The sequence below is a fragment of the Melanerpes formicivorus genome, unplaced genomic scaffold (genome assembly GCF_026170545.1).
Source record: "Melanerpes formicivorus ecotype bairdi unplaced genomic scaffold, bMelFor1.0.p_v2 SCAF_67, whole genome shotgun sequence".
NCBI classification, from domain to species: domain Eukaryota; kingdom Metazoa; phylum Chordata; class Aves; order Piciformes; family Picidae; genus Melanerpes; species Melanerpes formicivorus.
The window spans coordinates 592,477-607,074 of record NW_027142419.1 but is presented as its reverse complement, the minus strand read 5'-3'; the positions used below and the strand labels follow the sequence as shown (position 1 = coordinate 607,074).

At 54.6% G+C, this 14,598-nt stretch overlaps 1 protein-coding gene across 1 annotated transcript in view; it reads right to left on the bottom strand.

The window, feature by feature from the left end:
* The window catches only part of IFFO2 (intermediate filament family orphan 2), an 85,073-nt gene extending 71,564 nt beyond the window's left edge, over positions 1–13,509 (bottom strand). The window contains exon 1 of the mRNA XM_068162727.1: positions 12,705–13,509. Coding sequence (XP_068018828.1) covers positions 12,705–13,330 — 626 coding nt within the window. The 5' untranslated portion in view covers positions 13,331–13,509. The remainder of the gene's footprint in view (positions 1–12,704) is intronic.
* Positions 13,510–14,598: the final 1,089 nt, after the last annotated feature.

Below are 14,598 nucleotides of genomic sequence, written 5' to 3'. Positions count from 1 at the left end.
GCCATTTCCTCTTGTTCTACCACTTGTTACTAGGGGGAAGAGACCAACCCCCCCACTGCCTCCAACCCCCTTTCAGGTAGCTGTGGAGAGCCAGAAGGTTATCTTCTCAGCTGAAGCTGCTCAGCTGCTTCTCCAGAAGCAGCTTGGTGCTGCATACTGGGAGGACACACAGGAGCCCAGTTCAGCTCCCCAGAACTCCCCAGTCCCACAGCAGACAGGAAATGATCCAGGTCCCAGCCCACCTTCAGGCTCCCTGGGCAGGCTGTTCCCTCCCTGACCACTCTCAGGAAAGCTCCACTCTAACCCTGCTCTGCCTCAGCTTCAAACCCTTCCCCCTTGGCCTGTCTCCAGACACCCTCAGGAAAAATCCCCTCTGCAGCCTTCCTGTAGGATCCTTTCAACTACTGGAAGGCAGCTCTGAGGCCCTCCTGGAGTCTTCTCTTCTCCAGCTTCAGTTAGACTCAAACCTGGAGACAAACACTGTGGAGTTTTTGAACTTCTACAAACCCAAGCTGGGGAAAAAAAAAACAACACCTTTTTCTTTGTCCAAGAGAGGAAGAGGTTGGCCTTAACCATGTAGATGAAGACTTCACCCAGAAAGAAGAGCATCCTGTAAAGAGTTCTAGCAAACTGGGAGGTGAGGGAAACAGAAACAAACTTAGTCACAGCAAAGAACACTCAGGAAGCCAACCTAAGACCTTGGCAGAGCATCACCACGAAACCTTCACCACAAGAAAGCAGCTGTGGAGCTCTGTGTGGGTTCAGGGCTTTCTTTAGCTCCAAGCCCAGCACCCAAGCAGCATTACTGCACCCCAAGCCTGTGATTACAGATGATGCAGAGCCAGAAATAAACTCTGCTGCTCTGTTTGTTTTCACCTCAGCCCTAAATTGCAAGGGTCTTTCTCCAGAGGTGATGTGGGGAGGGGGGGAAGATCAGAGCTGGTTAGGAGCAGGGGGTTTGCCCCCAGATCTTACTCCACACTGTTTACTCCAAGCCTGTTTTGCTTGCCTCTGAGAAAGGTCAAAGCTTCCCACCATGAGTCACAGGAGGGCTCAAAAGGTAAGATGAAACTACACACAGAGAAAGCCCTGTGGTTCTCTTGCAACAGGGGAAGCTGTGCTTTGAAGGACACAGCACAGATCCTGCGCCCAAGTTTCTCTGAAACTCTTCACCACAGCACAAGGAGATGATTGGATGGACCTCAGCAAGGCCTTTGTTAGTGTCCCCCACAGCAAACTCCTGCCCAAGTGTCAGCCCCTGGCTTGGAATGGAGCACACTGCATTGGGTTAGGAACTGGCTGGAGGCTGAGCCCAGAGAGTGGTGGTGAATGGTGCCACAGCCAGCTGGCAGCCAGGCACCAGTGGTGTGCCCCAGGGATCAGTGCTGGGCCCTGTGCTCTTTGACATCTTCACTGATGATCTGGAGGAGGGCATTGAGTCCATCAGCAGTGAATTTGCTGATGACACCAAGCTGGGGGCAGGAGTTGATCTGCTGGGGGGTAGAGAGGCTCTGCAGAGGGACCTTGCCAGGCTGGGCAGAGGCCAAGGGCAGGAGATTGAACATATCCAAGTGCCAGGTGCTGCACTATTGGCCACAACAACCCCAGGCAGTGCTACAGGCTGGGGGCAGAGTGCCTGAGAGCAGCCAGGCAGAGAGGGACCTGGGGGTGCTGGCTGATGGTAGGCTGAACATGAGCCAGCAGTGTGCCCAGGCAGCCAAGAAGGCCAAGGGCATCCTGGCCTGCATCAGGAAGAGTGTGGCCAGCAGGAGCAGGGAGGTCATTCTGCCCTGTACTCAGCACTGCTTAGGCCACACCTGGAGTCCTGTGTCCAGTTCTGGGCTCCTCAGTTTAAGAAGGACATTGAGAGACTTGAAGGTGTCCAGAGAAGGGCAAGAAAGCTGGGGAGGGGTCTGGAGCACAGCCCTGGGAGGAGAGGCTGAGGGAGCTGGGGTTGCTTAGCCTGGAGAGGAGGAGACTCAGGGGAGACCTCATTCCTCTCTACAACTACCTTAAGGGGGCTTGTAGCCAGGTGGGGGTTGGTCTCTTCTCCCAGGCAGGCACCCAGACCCAGAACAAGAGGACACAGTCTCAGGTTGCACCAGGGGAGGTTTAGGTTGGATGTTAGGAAGAAGTTCTACACAGAGAAAGTGATTGCCCATTGGAATGGGCTGCCTGGGGAGATGGTGGAGTCACCATCCCTGGAGGTGTTCAGGAGGAGACTTGATGGGGTGCTTGGTGCCATGGGTTAGTTGTTTAGGTGGTGTTGGATTGGTTGATGGGTTGGACACGATGATCTTGAAGGTCTCTTCCAACCTGGTCTGTTCTATGGAGAGCAAAAAAGAAAACCCCAATCTGGTCCATCTGAAAATGCTTTCATTAAAAGCCCACAACTCAGAGTTAAAGAGAGAAAGTTCAGAATGAGGAGCTGGCTTGCACAGCCATGACAGACAGCCTGCCTTCAGATCACTCCTGACTGAAGCATCTTCCTTCACCCTCCCTGGCTGCTCCCATTACAAACCAGTTGGAGGGAGGCACACACAGATTCATCCACTTCACTGTTTCAGAGGAGCACTGGTAGGAAGCAGGAGCAAAGGGAAGCATCCTCCTCTCCTTCCATGAGCAGAGGGCTGGAGCACCTCTCCTATGAGGACAGACTGAGGGAGTTGGGGCTGTTCAGTCTGGAGAAGAGAAGGCTCCCAGGCGACGTCATTGTGGCCTTCCAGGATCTGAAGGGGGCTCCAAGAAGGCTGGGGAGGGACTGCTCAGGATCTCAGGCAGTAATAGAACTAGGGGGAATGGAATGAAGCTGGAGGTGGGGAGATTCAGGCTGGAGGTGAGGAGGAAGTTGTTCCTCATGAGAGTGGTGAAGCCCTGGAATGGGTTGTCCAGGGAGGTGGCTGAGGCCCCAGCCCTGGAGGTGTTTAAGCCCAGGCTGGATGAGGCTCTGGGCAGCCTGATCTAGTGTGGGGTGTCCCTGCCCATGGCAGGGGGGTTAGAACTGGATGATCCTTGTGGTCCCTTCCAACCCTGACTGATACTATGATAGCTACTCCCCACATGACTACAATCCAGTTTCTAACTGCACCACAGGAGAAAGAAAAAAGAAACCAGAGATCACAGAATGGTCAGGGGTAGAAGGGACTCCAAGGCTCAGCCAGCTCCAACCCCCTGCCATGGGCAGGGACACCTCACACTCCAGCAGGTTGCTCACAGCCACATCCAGCCTGGCTGCAAACACCTCCAGGCAGGAGGCTTCCACCACCTCCCTGGGCAACCTGTGCCAGGCTCTCACCACCCTCCTGAGGAAGAACAACTGCCTAACATCCAATCTCAATCTACCCAGTCCTAGTTTTGCTCCATCTCCCCCAGTCCTATCACTCCCTGACACCCTCAGAAGTCCCTCCCCAGCTTTCTTGGAGCCCCCTTCAGATCCTCGAAGGCCACAATGAGGTCTTCTAGGAGCCTTCTCCTCTCCAGCCTGCACAACCCCAACTCCCTCAGTCTGTCTCCATAGCAGAGCAGCTCCAGCCCTCTGCTCACCCTCATGGCCTTTCTCTGGACACATTCCAGCACCTCCAGATCCTTCCTGGAATAGAGGTTCCAGAACTGGATGCAGTACTCCAGGTGTGGTCTGACCAGAGCAGAGCAGAGAGGGAGAATCACCTCCCTTGACCTGCTGGCTGTGCCTCTCTTGCTGCAGCCCAGGATGTGATTGTTAGAGTGCCCCAGATATTGCTGTGAGATCACAAATGCCTCTGCAGCAGCAGTTTGGAAACAAAGATGGCATCACTTCAAGAAAGATGACTCCCAAACAAACCTTCTTCTGGGAGTGCTTCATTTGCACAGCTCCACACAGCAGGTTCCCAAGCACCACGTCTAGGGGGTGGCCAAGGCAGATCCAGAGGAAGCCACAAAGAGGGCTGGAGAACCTCCCCTAGGGGGACAGGCTGGGAGCTGGGGTTGTTCAGCCTGGAGCAGAGAAAGCTTCAGGGAGGCCTTAGAGCAGTCTTCCAGTATCTGAAGAAGGCTACAGGAGAGCTGGGGAGGGACTCTTGACAAGGGATGGGAGTGATAGGATGAGAGCGAAATGGCTTTGAGCTGGAAGAGGGAAGATTGAGACCTGAGATGAGGAAGAAGTTCTGGAGAGTGAGGGTGGGGAGACACTGGCACAGGTTGCCCAGGGAGGTTGTGGCTGCCCACTCCCTGGAGGTGTTCAGGACCAGGCTGGATGAAGCCTTGAAGCAACCTGGGCTGGTGGGAGGTGTCCCTGCCCATGGCAGGGGGGTTGGAACTGGCTGAGCTTTAAGGTCCCTTCCAACCCAAACCACTCTACGAATTCACGAAAGCCCCTTCCAACCTAAAGCATCCTGTGAAACCATGACTTGCAGCCACCTCTTCACAGAGAACACATTCTCAGTGCAAGTTAAAAGAGTCTTCTCAGGCCTCAGGTTTCCCATTTCACAAACTTCAACATCTCAGAAGGGGTGTGTGTGTCCCCCCCCAGAAAAAAAGACATCTCCAACACCAGGCTGCGCGAGGCTGCTGGAAGGAACACAGCACCTCAGTGAAAGAGAGCCCCATGGAAACATTACCTACCCCTTCAAAAACCCCAAGAAAACTTGAAAAGCAAAGGAGAACTCAACATATTTGATGTGCTTTGCTGCCAGCTCTGCAACCAATTGAGGCAGGCACAGCAGCCCAGAGCGCTTCCTCTCCGGGGCGAACAAAACCGCTTCGGGGGGCTTGATTGAACCTAGGCAGAACATTTGCATCTTGTTACCACCGAGATTTCAGCTTCCCCAAGGGTTCAGACATTCCTCCAGGGCTTCTCCTAAGCACATTTTTTTATTAAGTTCCCCCTCCTTGGGGTGGGGGAAAAAACAAACAACAAACCACAAAGGGGCCCCCAAAAAACACCAAGGCCCCAGCGAGTTTTGCCACCCGCCGCCCTCGACAGTGCTGAGCTTTGTCCTTCCCCAGCTGCAGCACATTTAAGGTAATCTCTCTTCTCTCTCTTTTTTTTTTTTGGTTCAAGTGGACTTTTATTCATCTTCCCAGTGAAATACCATCCTGAGGTACAACAATTCTCTCCAGCCCAACTCTTAGCAACGCTGAAGTCTCTTATTGGGAACGGGGAGAGGAGAAAAGCGAAGCCCAACATCTGGCAGGCTCGATACCTGCACCTATTCAGGCCAGTTTTGAAGCCATAAGAGACAAATCTGGTCCAAAGTGTTGAGAATAAAGCTCTCCACAGCCAAGCTCAGCAGCCTGCTTGCAGCTAAAAGGGAGGGGAAGGAGCAGGGAGTGACTGCAGAAGGTTTTCACCAAGTCAGCAGCTCCAGCTGGCCACACGCAGCTGTATTGTGACAGTCGATGCGCTCAGAGCTTCAGGGGAGAGCTGGCAGCTGAAAGCAGAGGGCATTTCTCACCACCAGGGCTGTGAGCTGTCCTCAGCATGGCTGACTGACACGCTCCCTGCACACACATTCTGATGCCATAGAACCATCGAGGTTGGAAGAGACCTCTAAGATCAAGTCCCAACACCTCCCTGCCCGCTGGACCGTGACCTGAGGTGCCACATCCCCTCGTTTCCTGAGCCCCTCCAGGGATGTGGGCTCCACCTGGGCAGCCTGTTCCAATGCCTGACTGCTCTTGCAGGAAAGGAATTGCTCCTGATATCCAACCCAGATCTCCCCTGGCACTGCTTGAGGCCATTTTCTCTTGTCATAGTATCATAGAATCAGTCAGGGTTGGAAGGGACCACAAGGATCATCTAGTTCCAAACCCCCTGCCATGGGCAGGGACACCCCACACTAGATCAGCCTGGCCAGAGCCTCATCCAGCCTGGGCTTAAACACCTCCAGGGACAGGGCCTCAACCACCTGTCCTGTCCTTAGTTACTTGGGAGAAGCAGCCAGCACCGGCCTCGCTCCAACCTCCTTTCAGGTAGCTGTAGGGAGCAATAAGGTCTCCTCTCAGCCTATATCCTTCCTGCCTTGGCCAGAAGGCAGGAGGATATCAGCACTCCAGTCTCAACTGGCCATGGAACTTGATTAATTGAGAGGAGAACATAAAAAAGGGGAGGAAAAAGCCCTTTTGTCTTCCCATTGCCATGAGCAGGTCAATTCAAGTACCTGCTGCACACTCACCCAGAGCAACACGGACAATGCTTCTCACTTCAGATGCTGAGGCCTCATTCAGCTCAGCTGCCCAAAGCCTGAAGGAAGGACCCCAGAGCACATCTACCAGGGACAGGCCCTCATGTGGTGATGGGCATGGTGCTGGGTTTACATCCCCAAGCACTGGTGTGGCCATACCTTGGGCACTGGGTTCGGTTCTGGGTCCTTCACTCCAAGATGGGCATTGAGAGGCTGGAGGTCCAGAGAAGGGCAAAGCAGCTGGGGAAGGGTCTGGAGAATAAGGCTGGGGAGGAGCAGCTGAGGGACCTGGGGGGGTGTTTAGTCTGGACAAAAGGAGGCTGAGGGGAGAGCTCACTGCTCTCTCCAACTCCCTGAAAGGAGGTTGGAGCCAGGTGGGGGTTGGTCTCTTCTCCCAAGGAACAAGAGATTGGACAAAGGCAAATGGCCTCAAGAGAGACTAGAATAGAGACTAGAATAGAGACTAGAATAGAGACTAGAATAGAGACTAGAATAGAGACTAGAATAGAGACTAGAATAGAGACTAGAATAGAGACTAGAATAGAGACTAGAATAGAGACTAGAATAGAGACTAGAATAGAGACTAGAATAGAGACTAGAATAGAGACTAGAATAGAGACTAGAATAGAGACTAGAATAGAGACTAGAATAGAGACTAGAATAGAGACTAGAATAGAGACTAGAATAGAGACTAGAATAGAGACTAGAATAGAGACTAGAATAGAGACTAGAATAGAGACTAGAATAGAGACTAGAATAGAGACTAGAATAGAGACTAGAATAGAGACTAGAATAGAGACTAGAATAGAGACTAGAATAGAGACTAGAATAGAGACTAGAATAGAGACTAGAATAGAGACTAGAATAGAGACTAGAATAGAGACTAGAATAGAGACTAGAATAGAGACTAGAATAGAGACTAGAATAGAGACTAGAATAGAGACTAGAATAGAGACCTTCAAGATCATCAAGTCCAACCTATCACCCAGCACCATCTGATCAACTAAACCATGGCACCAAGCACCCCATCAAGTCTCCTCCTAAACACCTCCAGTAATGGCAACTCCACCACCTCCCTGGGCAGCACATCCCAATTGCCAATCTCTCTCTCTATGAAGAATTTCTTCCTAACATCCAGCCTAAACCTCCCCTGGCACAGCTTGAGACTGTGTCCTCTTGTTCTGGTGCTGGCTGCCTGCCTGGGAGAAGAGACCAACCCCCACCTGGCTCCAACCTCCCTTCAGGGAGTTGCAGAGAGCAAGAAGGTCTCCCCTGAGCCTCCTCTTCTCCAGGCTAAGCAACCCCAGCTCCCTCAGCCTCTCCTCCCAGGGCTGTGCTCCAGACCCCTCCCCAGAGGGTTAGGTTGGGTATCAAAAGAAACTTCTTCACTGCAAGGGGGGAAAAAAAACCCCAACCATTTTGGTCTGAAGTATCTGCCAGGCTCCTCAGGGGGACCTTTTTCTCATCTGTAATTCAGCTGCAAACCAAGAGAAGAGTCAAACACGACCTGGGTGCTGTCCTGCTTGTGCACTCTAATACCTTCTAGACCTCAGAACTCCTGCTCCTTGTGGTGGGATGTCCATGAGAGAAACCATTTGGGGGGGGGGGGGGAGTGGAACAAAGGAGTTGGAAGAGATTGTCCTAAAATGAAGCCCCTGGGAAGGCCAAAAACTTTTTGCACAGGCAGAGATTTGATGGGGGGGGAAAAAAAAAGCATCCTGGCTCCCCTTCCACTCTTCATGTTAAGAGCAGAAGCCCCAGCTGCCTTTATTTAGAGGCATCACTTCACCTCTGCATTTGTTCATTCCACTTCACAAGGGCTCTGTGTCTCCAGCCAAGCACAGACACATCACCCAGGGCTTTGAAGCCCAGGCTGACTCCAGTGACTCCCCAACATAATCACCTGCCTGGTGTTTTCCTGGTAGCCTGAGCATTTCAAACAAAGGATCTTTGCTTGAGCTGCCACCTCTTTAATCAAAGTGGTCACCCTGGAAAGGAAATAAACGTGATGCATCACTATCTGCCTGGCATTCCTGCACGCTGAGCTGGTGGCTTATTGCTCTGACTTGCTGGAAGTAAGCTAAATGGTTCTTTTCTTGGGGTGAAACAACAACAGGGTACTGAAAAACACCCTTCTGGGATGTTCTGAGCCAGGAGGGTGATTAGGGGACTTGAGCATCTTCCCTGTGAAGAGAGGCTGAGAGCCCTGGGGCTGGTTAGTCTGGAGAGGAGAAGGCTGAGAGGGGATCTGATCAATGTCTATCAATAGTTGAGAGGTGAGGGGCAAGCTCTTCTCTGTGGGGCACAGTAATAAAACAAGGAACAGGGGATACAAACTTGAACACAAAAGGTTTCACCTCAACAGGGGGAGAAACTTCCTGACAGTGAGGGTGACAGAGCCCTGGAGCAGGCTGCCCAGGGAGGTTGTGGAGTCTCCTTTGCTGGAGCCTTTCAAAACTCACCTAGGTGCATTCCTGTGTGGACTACCCTGGGGGATGCTGCTTTGGGGAGCGGGCTTGGTCTGGATGATCTCTGGAGGTCCCTTCCAACCTCTAACATTCTGTGCAGACTCCCCTGGGGGATCCTGCAGGGGGCTTGGTCTGGATGACCTCTGGAGGCCCCTTCCAACCTCTAACACTCTGTGCAGACTCCCCTGGGTGATGCTGCAGGGGGCTTGGTCTGGATGACCTCTGGAGGTCCCTTCCAATTCTGTGCAGACTCCCCTGGGTGATGCTGCTTTGGGCAGGGGGCTTGGACTGGATGACCTCTGGAGGTCCCTTCCAACCTCTAACATTCTGTGCAGACTCCCCTGGGGGATCCTGCAGGGAGCTTGGTCTGGATGACCTCTGGAGGCCCCTTCCAACCTCTAACACTCTGTGCAGACTCCCCTGGGTGATGCTGCAGGGAGCTTGGTCTGGATGACCTCTGGAGGCCCCTTCCAAACTCTAACACTCTGTGCAGACTCCCCTGGGTGATGCTGCAGGGGGCTTGGTCTGGATGACCTCTGGAGGTCCCTTCCAACCTCTAACATTCTGTGCAGACTCCCCTGGGTGATGCTGCTTTGGGCTTGGACTGGGTGATCTCTGGAGGTCCCTTCCAACCTCTAACATTCTGTGGTCTGGCAAGCCTGGTGTTTCCACCACAGAGCTGCCTGCAGCAGTGCCCTTTCAAGGGGCTTCCCACCACCACCACCAGCCTGTGTACAAACACACACCCACCTCTGCAAGATCACAAGCCTGAGAGAGAAGCTCAGGAGCACATCCAGCTTTCTGCAGGTCCTAACAGCACCACCAGGAGAGGGGCATGAGGGTTTTCCCCCCCACTTGGAGCTCATTTCCCTAAAGACAACTCCAGCATCAAAGAGTTCCCAGCAAGATAAGGTAAACCCAAGGTGGGTATTTATAACCACTTGGGCACAAACATGCCAGGGCACACAAACCCTCCCCTGCAAAAACCAAACAAGGAATCCCTGGTCCCACTTCTGAGCTGGGAGGGAGGGGAGCTGCTGACAAACACTGCAACACCCCCATGAGGCTGATGGGAACGAAATGGAGCTGACTAATCCATCCTGACTGCAAGAACCACGTTGCCAACAGCACATCCAGAGTGCTCCAGGCCACCCATGATAAATAAACCAAGCCACCCCCTAAAGAGCTCCACGTGGGGTGGCCAGCTGCTGGCTGAAGGTCACTGGAGAGGGGAACAATCATTTCAGAGCGCTGCAAGTAGCCATGAAACACACTGCAGCGCAGAGCCTGCCATGGGACAGGCTGATGTGGGGCTTTGGGGTGCAGGTTGATGGCCTTAGGTTGATGGCTGGACTTGATCTCAGAGGTCTTCTCCAACCAAAACTCATTTTATTGTCATGCATAAGGAGAAAAAGCAGTTCCCAGAGCAGGAAGGGTGCTGGAAATAGGAGCTGTGACTGCCTAAAAAGGGGTCCCCCCTTTGCACCCTTGAATGTATGTGGCTAATGTATGGACATGGCACTTCAGGACATGGTTTAATGGCCATGGTGGCCTTAGGTTGATGGCTGGACTTGATCTCAGAGGTCTTCTCCAACCAAAACTCATTTTATTGTCATGCATAAGGAGAAAAAGCAGTTCCCAGAGCAGGAAGGGTGCTGGAAATAGGAGCTGTGACTGCCTAAAAAGGTGTCCCCCTTTTCTCCCCTGAATGTATGTGGTTTATGTGTGGACTTGGCACTTTAGGACATGGTTTAATGGCCATGGTGGCCTTAGGTTGATGGCTGGACTTATCTCAGAGGTCTTCTCCAACCAAAACTCATTTTCTTGTCAAGAAAAACCTGTTCCCAGAGCAGGAAGGGTGCTGGAAATAGGAGCTGTGACTGCCTAAAATGGGTTCCCCCTTTGCTCCCCTGAATGTATGTGGCTAATGTATGGACATGGCACTTCAGGACATGGTTTAATGGCCATGGTGGCCTTAGGTTGATGGCTGGACTCGATCTTAGAGGTCTCTTCCAACTCAAACAATTCTATGTGAGTGCAGCCACACTTCAGCACAGACTTGGGGGTGAAAATCAGCTGTGCACAAGCAGAATAGACAGAATGAATCATGTATCAGCAGGAAGATTGAGCTTAAATGGCCTGCAAGCCTCCTTTTACAGAACACAAACTTAACCAGGGTGGAAAAGACCTTCGAGATTGAGTCCAACCTCTCAGCCAGCACCATCTAATCAACTAAACCACGGCACCAAGTGCCTCAAGAGGAGGAAAGAAATCAAAGCTCCACAAAAAAGCAGCAGCACCCTGCACTTCTGATGACATAACCCCCAGCCAGCACATCCTCCCTTCACCAAAGGCAGCTTCCTCTGAGGCACCACTTCTCCCATCTCCTTGGTACCAACCACAAAAGCAACAACAACAACAACCATCCTGTGCCACCCTGGCCTCTACCACTCCAGACTGAAACCAAGCAGCCAACTTCATTTTCCATCCACGCTGTGCCAGCGCTCCAGCCGTGCAGCAGAGCCACGCAGGCTCGAAACCGATGCTCTCAAGACTATTCCACTTAACACACAGGCCAGAAACGACTCCTCCAACACATCTGCCTGCCTGTAAAAACCTCGAGTTAATTCACCAGAGGAGGTCTGGTCGACAAGCCTGATGGCTTAAGAGCACACTGCAGTCCTCTTACCCTGGACAGAAGACGTTCAGCTTACGCTTCAGAGGCCACAGCGCCGTGAAGAGCAGGCTGCCTCCACCAAGGGGAGGAAAAAAAACCACCACCACCACCCTGAGATGGGATTACATTTCTTCTGCAGGCAAAAAAATAACATCCCCAAGGAAAGAAAAAGAGGGGGAGGGGGGGGGGGGAACCCAACCACATATTGCAACCAAAAAGATACCCAAACTCCCAACGGGAGTGCCCACCCCAGCCCCAGCGGACCCGCAGCTCAGCAGACAATGCAGGAATCTCCCTGCAGAATCCCAACCGCCTCTGCTTGGGGTTGGTGGGGGGGGTTTCCTTCACCCTCCCCCCATCCCTCTGGCCTCCATCTCTGCCACAGCTACGCTAGGCAGGAGAACAGAGCAAGCCGAGGAGAAGGCTTCGAGCAGGGAAGGGGGGAGAAGAACACCACGTACAACGAGGCAAAAAAAAACCACCCACCCACCCACCCCCCAGGACTTCCCGACGAGAAAGCTCCTGCTCGCCGGGGGTTCACACAAAGGCTGTCGTTAGTTAGGGCTTTTGTTTTGCCTAATTCCGAGGGAAGGGCTGCTTTTTAAAGAGCGCAAACCTTCCCCCCCCCCCCCCCCCCCTGCAGTATTTGCAACCCAAATATTGCAGCACTGAGCTAATTTTGGGCGAGCTCGGGGCACACACACACAGACACACACACACACAAAATCGACTACTGGAGCGATTAGATCAGAAAATGAAGGCGAGCTAAATTTAGGAGGCACTATGCAATACAATATTAATAACAGATTCTTGCCCTTCTCCAGGAAAAAAAAAAAAAGGCTTTTTGTAATTACTGTAATTTTTTAAAGCCAAATTAACAATTCTCTGTTGCTTGCCTGCTTGCCAGGGAAGGATTCTACCAAGCCGAGGGGCAACCCTCCCTACATACACACACACACAGAGGCACTGTGGCAAAGCCTTGGGGAGCATCCTGGCAGCACCTTCAGCAGGGAAGGAGCCCTGGCTTGGTGGAAGGCCTCTCCCCCCAGGGGTCCCCCCCCTTAAGAAAGGGTCTCCCCCCCCCCAAGGCTTCTTCCACCCCGAGGAGAGAACCTTGGCCCCACGTCTCCTCAACGCTTTCTCCGTCCCAAGGAATGAGCCCTGGGGTAGGGGGAGGCCTGGCCCCCAAGGGTCTCATCATAACATCCTCTCGCTGAGCCCTGGGGTAAGGAGAGGCCTTTCCCCATCTCCCCCCAGGAGTCTCCCGAAGGCTTCCTCCGACCCAAGGAGGGCCTTGCCCATTTGCCCGCACTGCAGGAGCCGGCGGCCCGCATCCCCCCCACCCCCCGCCCTCTCCCGCAGGATCAAGGCTTCCCCCCCCCAGCCCCAGCCGCTCACTTTCTCTTGTACTCATCGCGCTCCCGCTTGACTTTGGCCAGCACGTTGTAAAGGGCTCGGATCTCGGGGGTGATGGTATCGATCTGGACTCCGACGCCGTCGGGATGGATCCAGGAGACCCCGGGCCCCTGCACCGTCTCCAAGCCGCCGCCGCCGGTGCGCCGCACCTGGGTGTAGCTCCAGATGGTACCGGGCAGGCGGCTGTAGTGGGGCGGCGAGGCGAGGGGAGCGGCGGCCAGCCCGTGGCCGGGGCCCGGCGGCAGCAGCAGCGGGGAGGTACCGGAGTCGGTCTGCACGGCCTGGTCGCGGGAGAAGGTCTTGTACCGGAGGCGGCGGTCGCGCTCGCTCTGCTGGGCCGCCAGCTGCTTCTCCAGCAGCCGGTTCCGCCGCTCCAGCTCATGGACCTTGGCCAGGAAGCAGCGGAACCGCACGTTCAGTCCCTTCAGCAGGTGGATGTTGGAGCCCAGGTCGTTACGAAGAGCCGCCGTTACCGGCGGACCCCCCGCCGCTGCCGCCGCTGGGCTGCCGGGACCGCCCGCGCCGCCGGGGCCCAGCGTGCAGGAGGCGGCGGCGGCGGCAGCAGGGGAGAAGGCGCGGGCCATCTCACCGAAGAGCAGCGAGTTCATCGCCTCAGCCCCTGCGGGGAGGTGAGGGCAGGCGGGAAGCGGGGGGCTGCGGCCGGAAGCGGCTGTTTAACGGTCGCCGCGGCTCAGGCGGAGTGACCGCTGCGGAGCGCGCTGAGCTGCCGGCAGCCACCGGGCCGAGCGCCGAGAGAAGAAGCGAGACACCTGGACCCGCACCTCCACGCTCCTGCGGCTGCCGCTGCCGCCGCCGCTACCCGGGCACTGAGCGGCCGCCGGCACGGGGCGGGCCTTGATCCGCCTCGCCGCGCCCCCGGCGCCGGGGCTGCGGGAGCGCGGCCACCAGGACACGCCCCGCGGCCGGTAGGTCACGCCCCAATCCGCAAGGCCACGCCCTTCGACCGCCAGGATAGGACAGCAGTAAACAGACCACGCCCTCTTCTGCGCTAGGGCACGCCCACACGCCTCGCATAGCGTCCTCTCTGTTCACGTAGTCTCCGCCTTCCATGCTCAAGCCACGCCTCCGCCCCGCCGCGTGTCCGCGGCGCTCCCCGACACGTGTGGCACTGAGGGAGCTAAGGGGGATTAGGGTGGGGGCCAAAAGCGCCCCCAGGTTAATCCATACAGCGCTGAAACACAGAATGGTGTCAGCTGGAAAAGGGCCTTTAAGAGCATCAAGTGCGAGCGAACCCAGGAGGTTTCACCTGAACTAAAGCAGAAACTTCTTCGCTCTGAGGGTGTTGGAGCCCTGGAGCAGGCTGCCCAGAGAGGTTGTGGAGAAATTCTGAACCCGCCGGGATGTTGTGATCCCGGGCAAGCTGCTCCGGGTGACCCTGCTTTAGCAAGGGGCTTGCACTGGATGGTCGCCAGAGGTCCCTTCCAATGCCCACCATGCTGAGAAGCTGGGATTTTATGTCTGACCATTCTCTTACTCTACCGAGGCTGGTGCACCGCACCTAAAAGCTTTTAAACAGCTCCAGCTTCCTGGGGAGGCTGGCCCAGGGCTTGAAAACCCTTTCAGTGAAGAAGTTTCTTCCCATGTCCAACCTAAAACTTCCCTGGTGCGATTTGTGGCTGTTTCCTCTTCTCCTGTCACTTACTCATTGGGAGAAGAGACTGCCCTCCCCATCTGGCTCAATTCTCTTTTCAGTGAGCTGTAGAGAGCCAGAAGGTCTCCCCTCAGCCTCCTTTTCTCCAGGCTCAACAACCCCAGCTCCCTCAGCTGCTCCTCCCCAGCCCTGTTCTCCAGACCCTTCCCCAGCTTCCTTGCCCTTCTCCAGCCCTTGGTGTCCTTCTTGGAGTGAGTGGCCCAA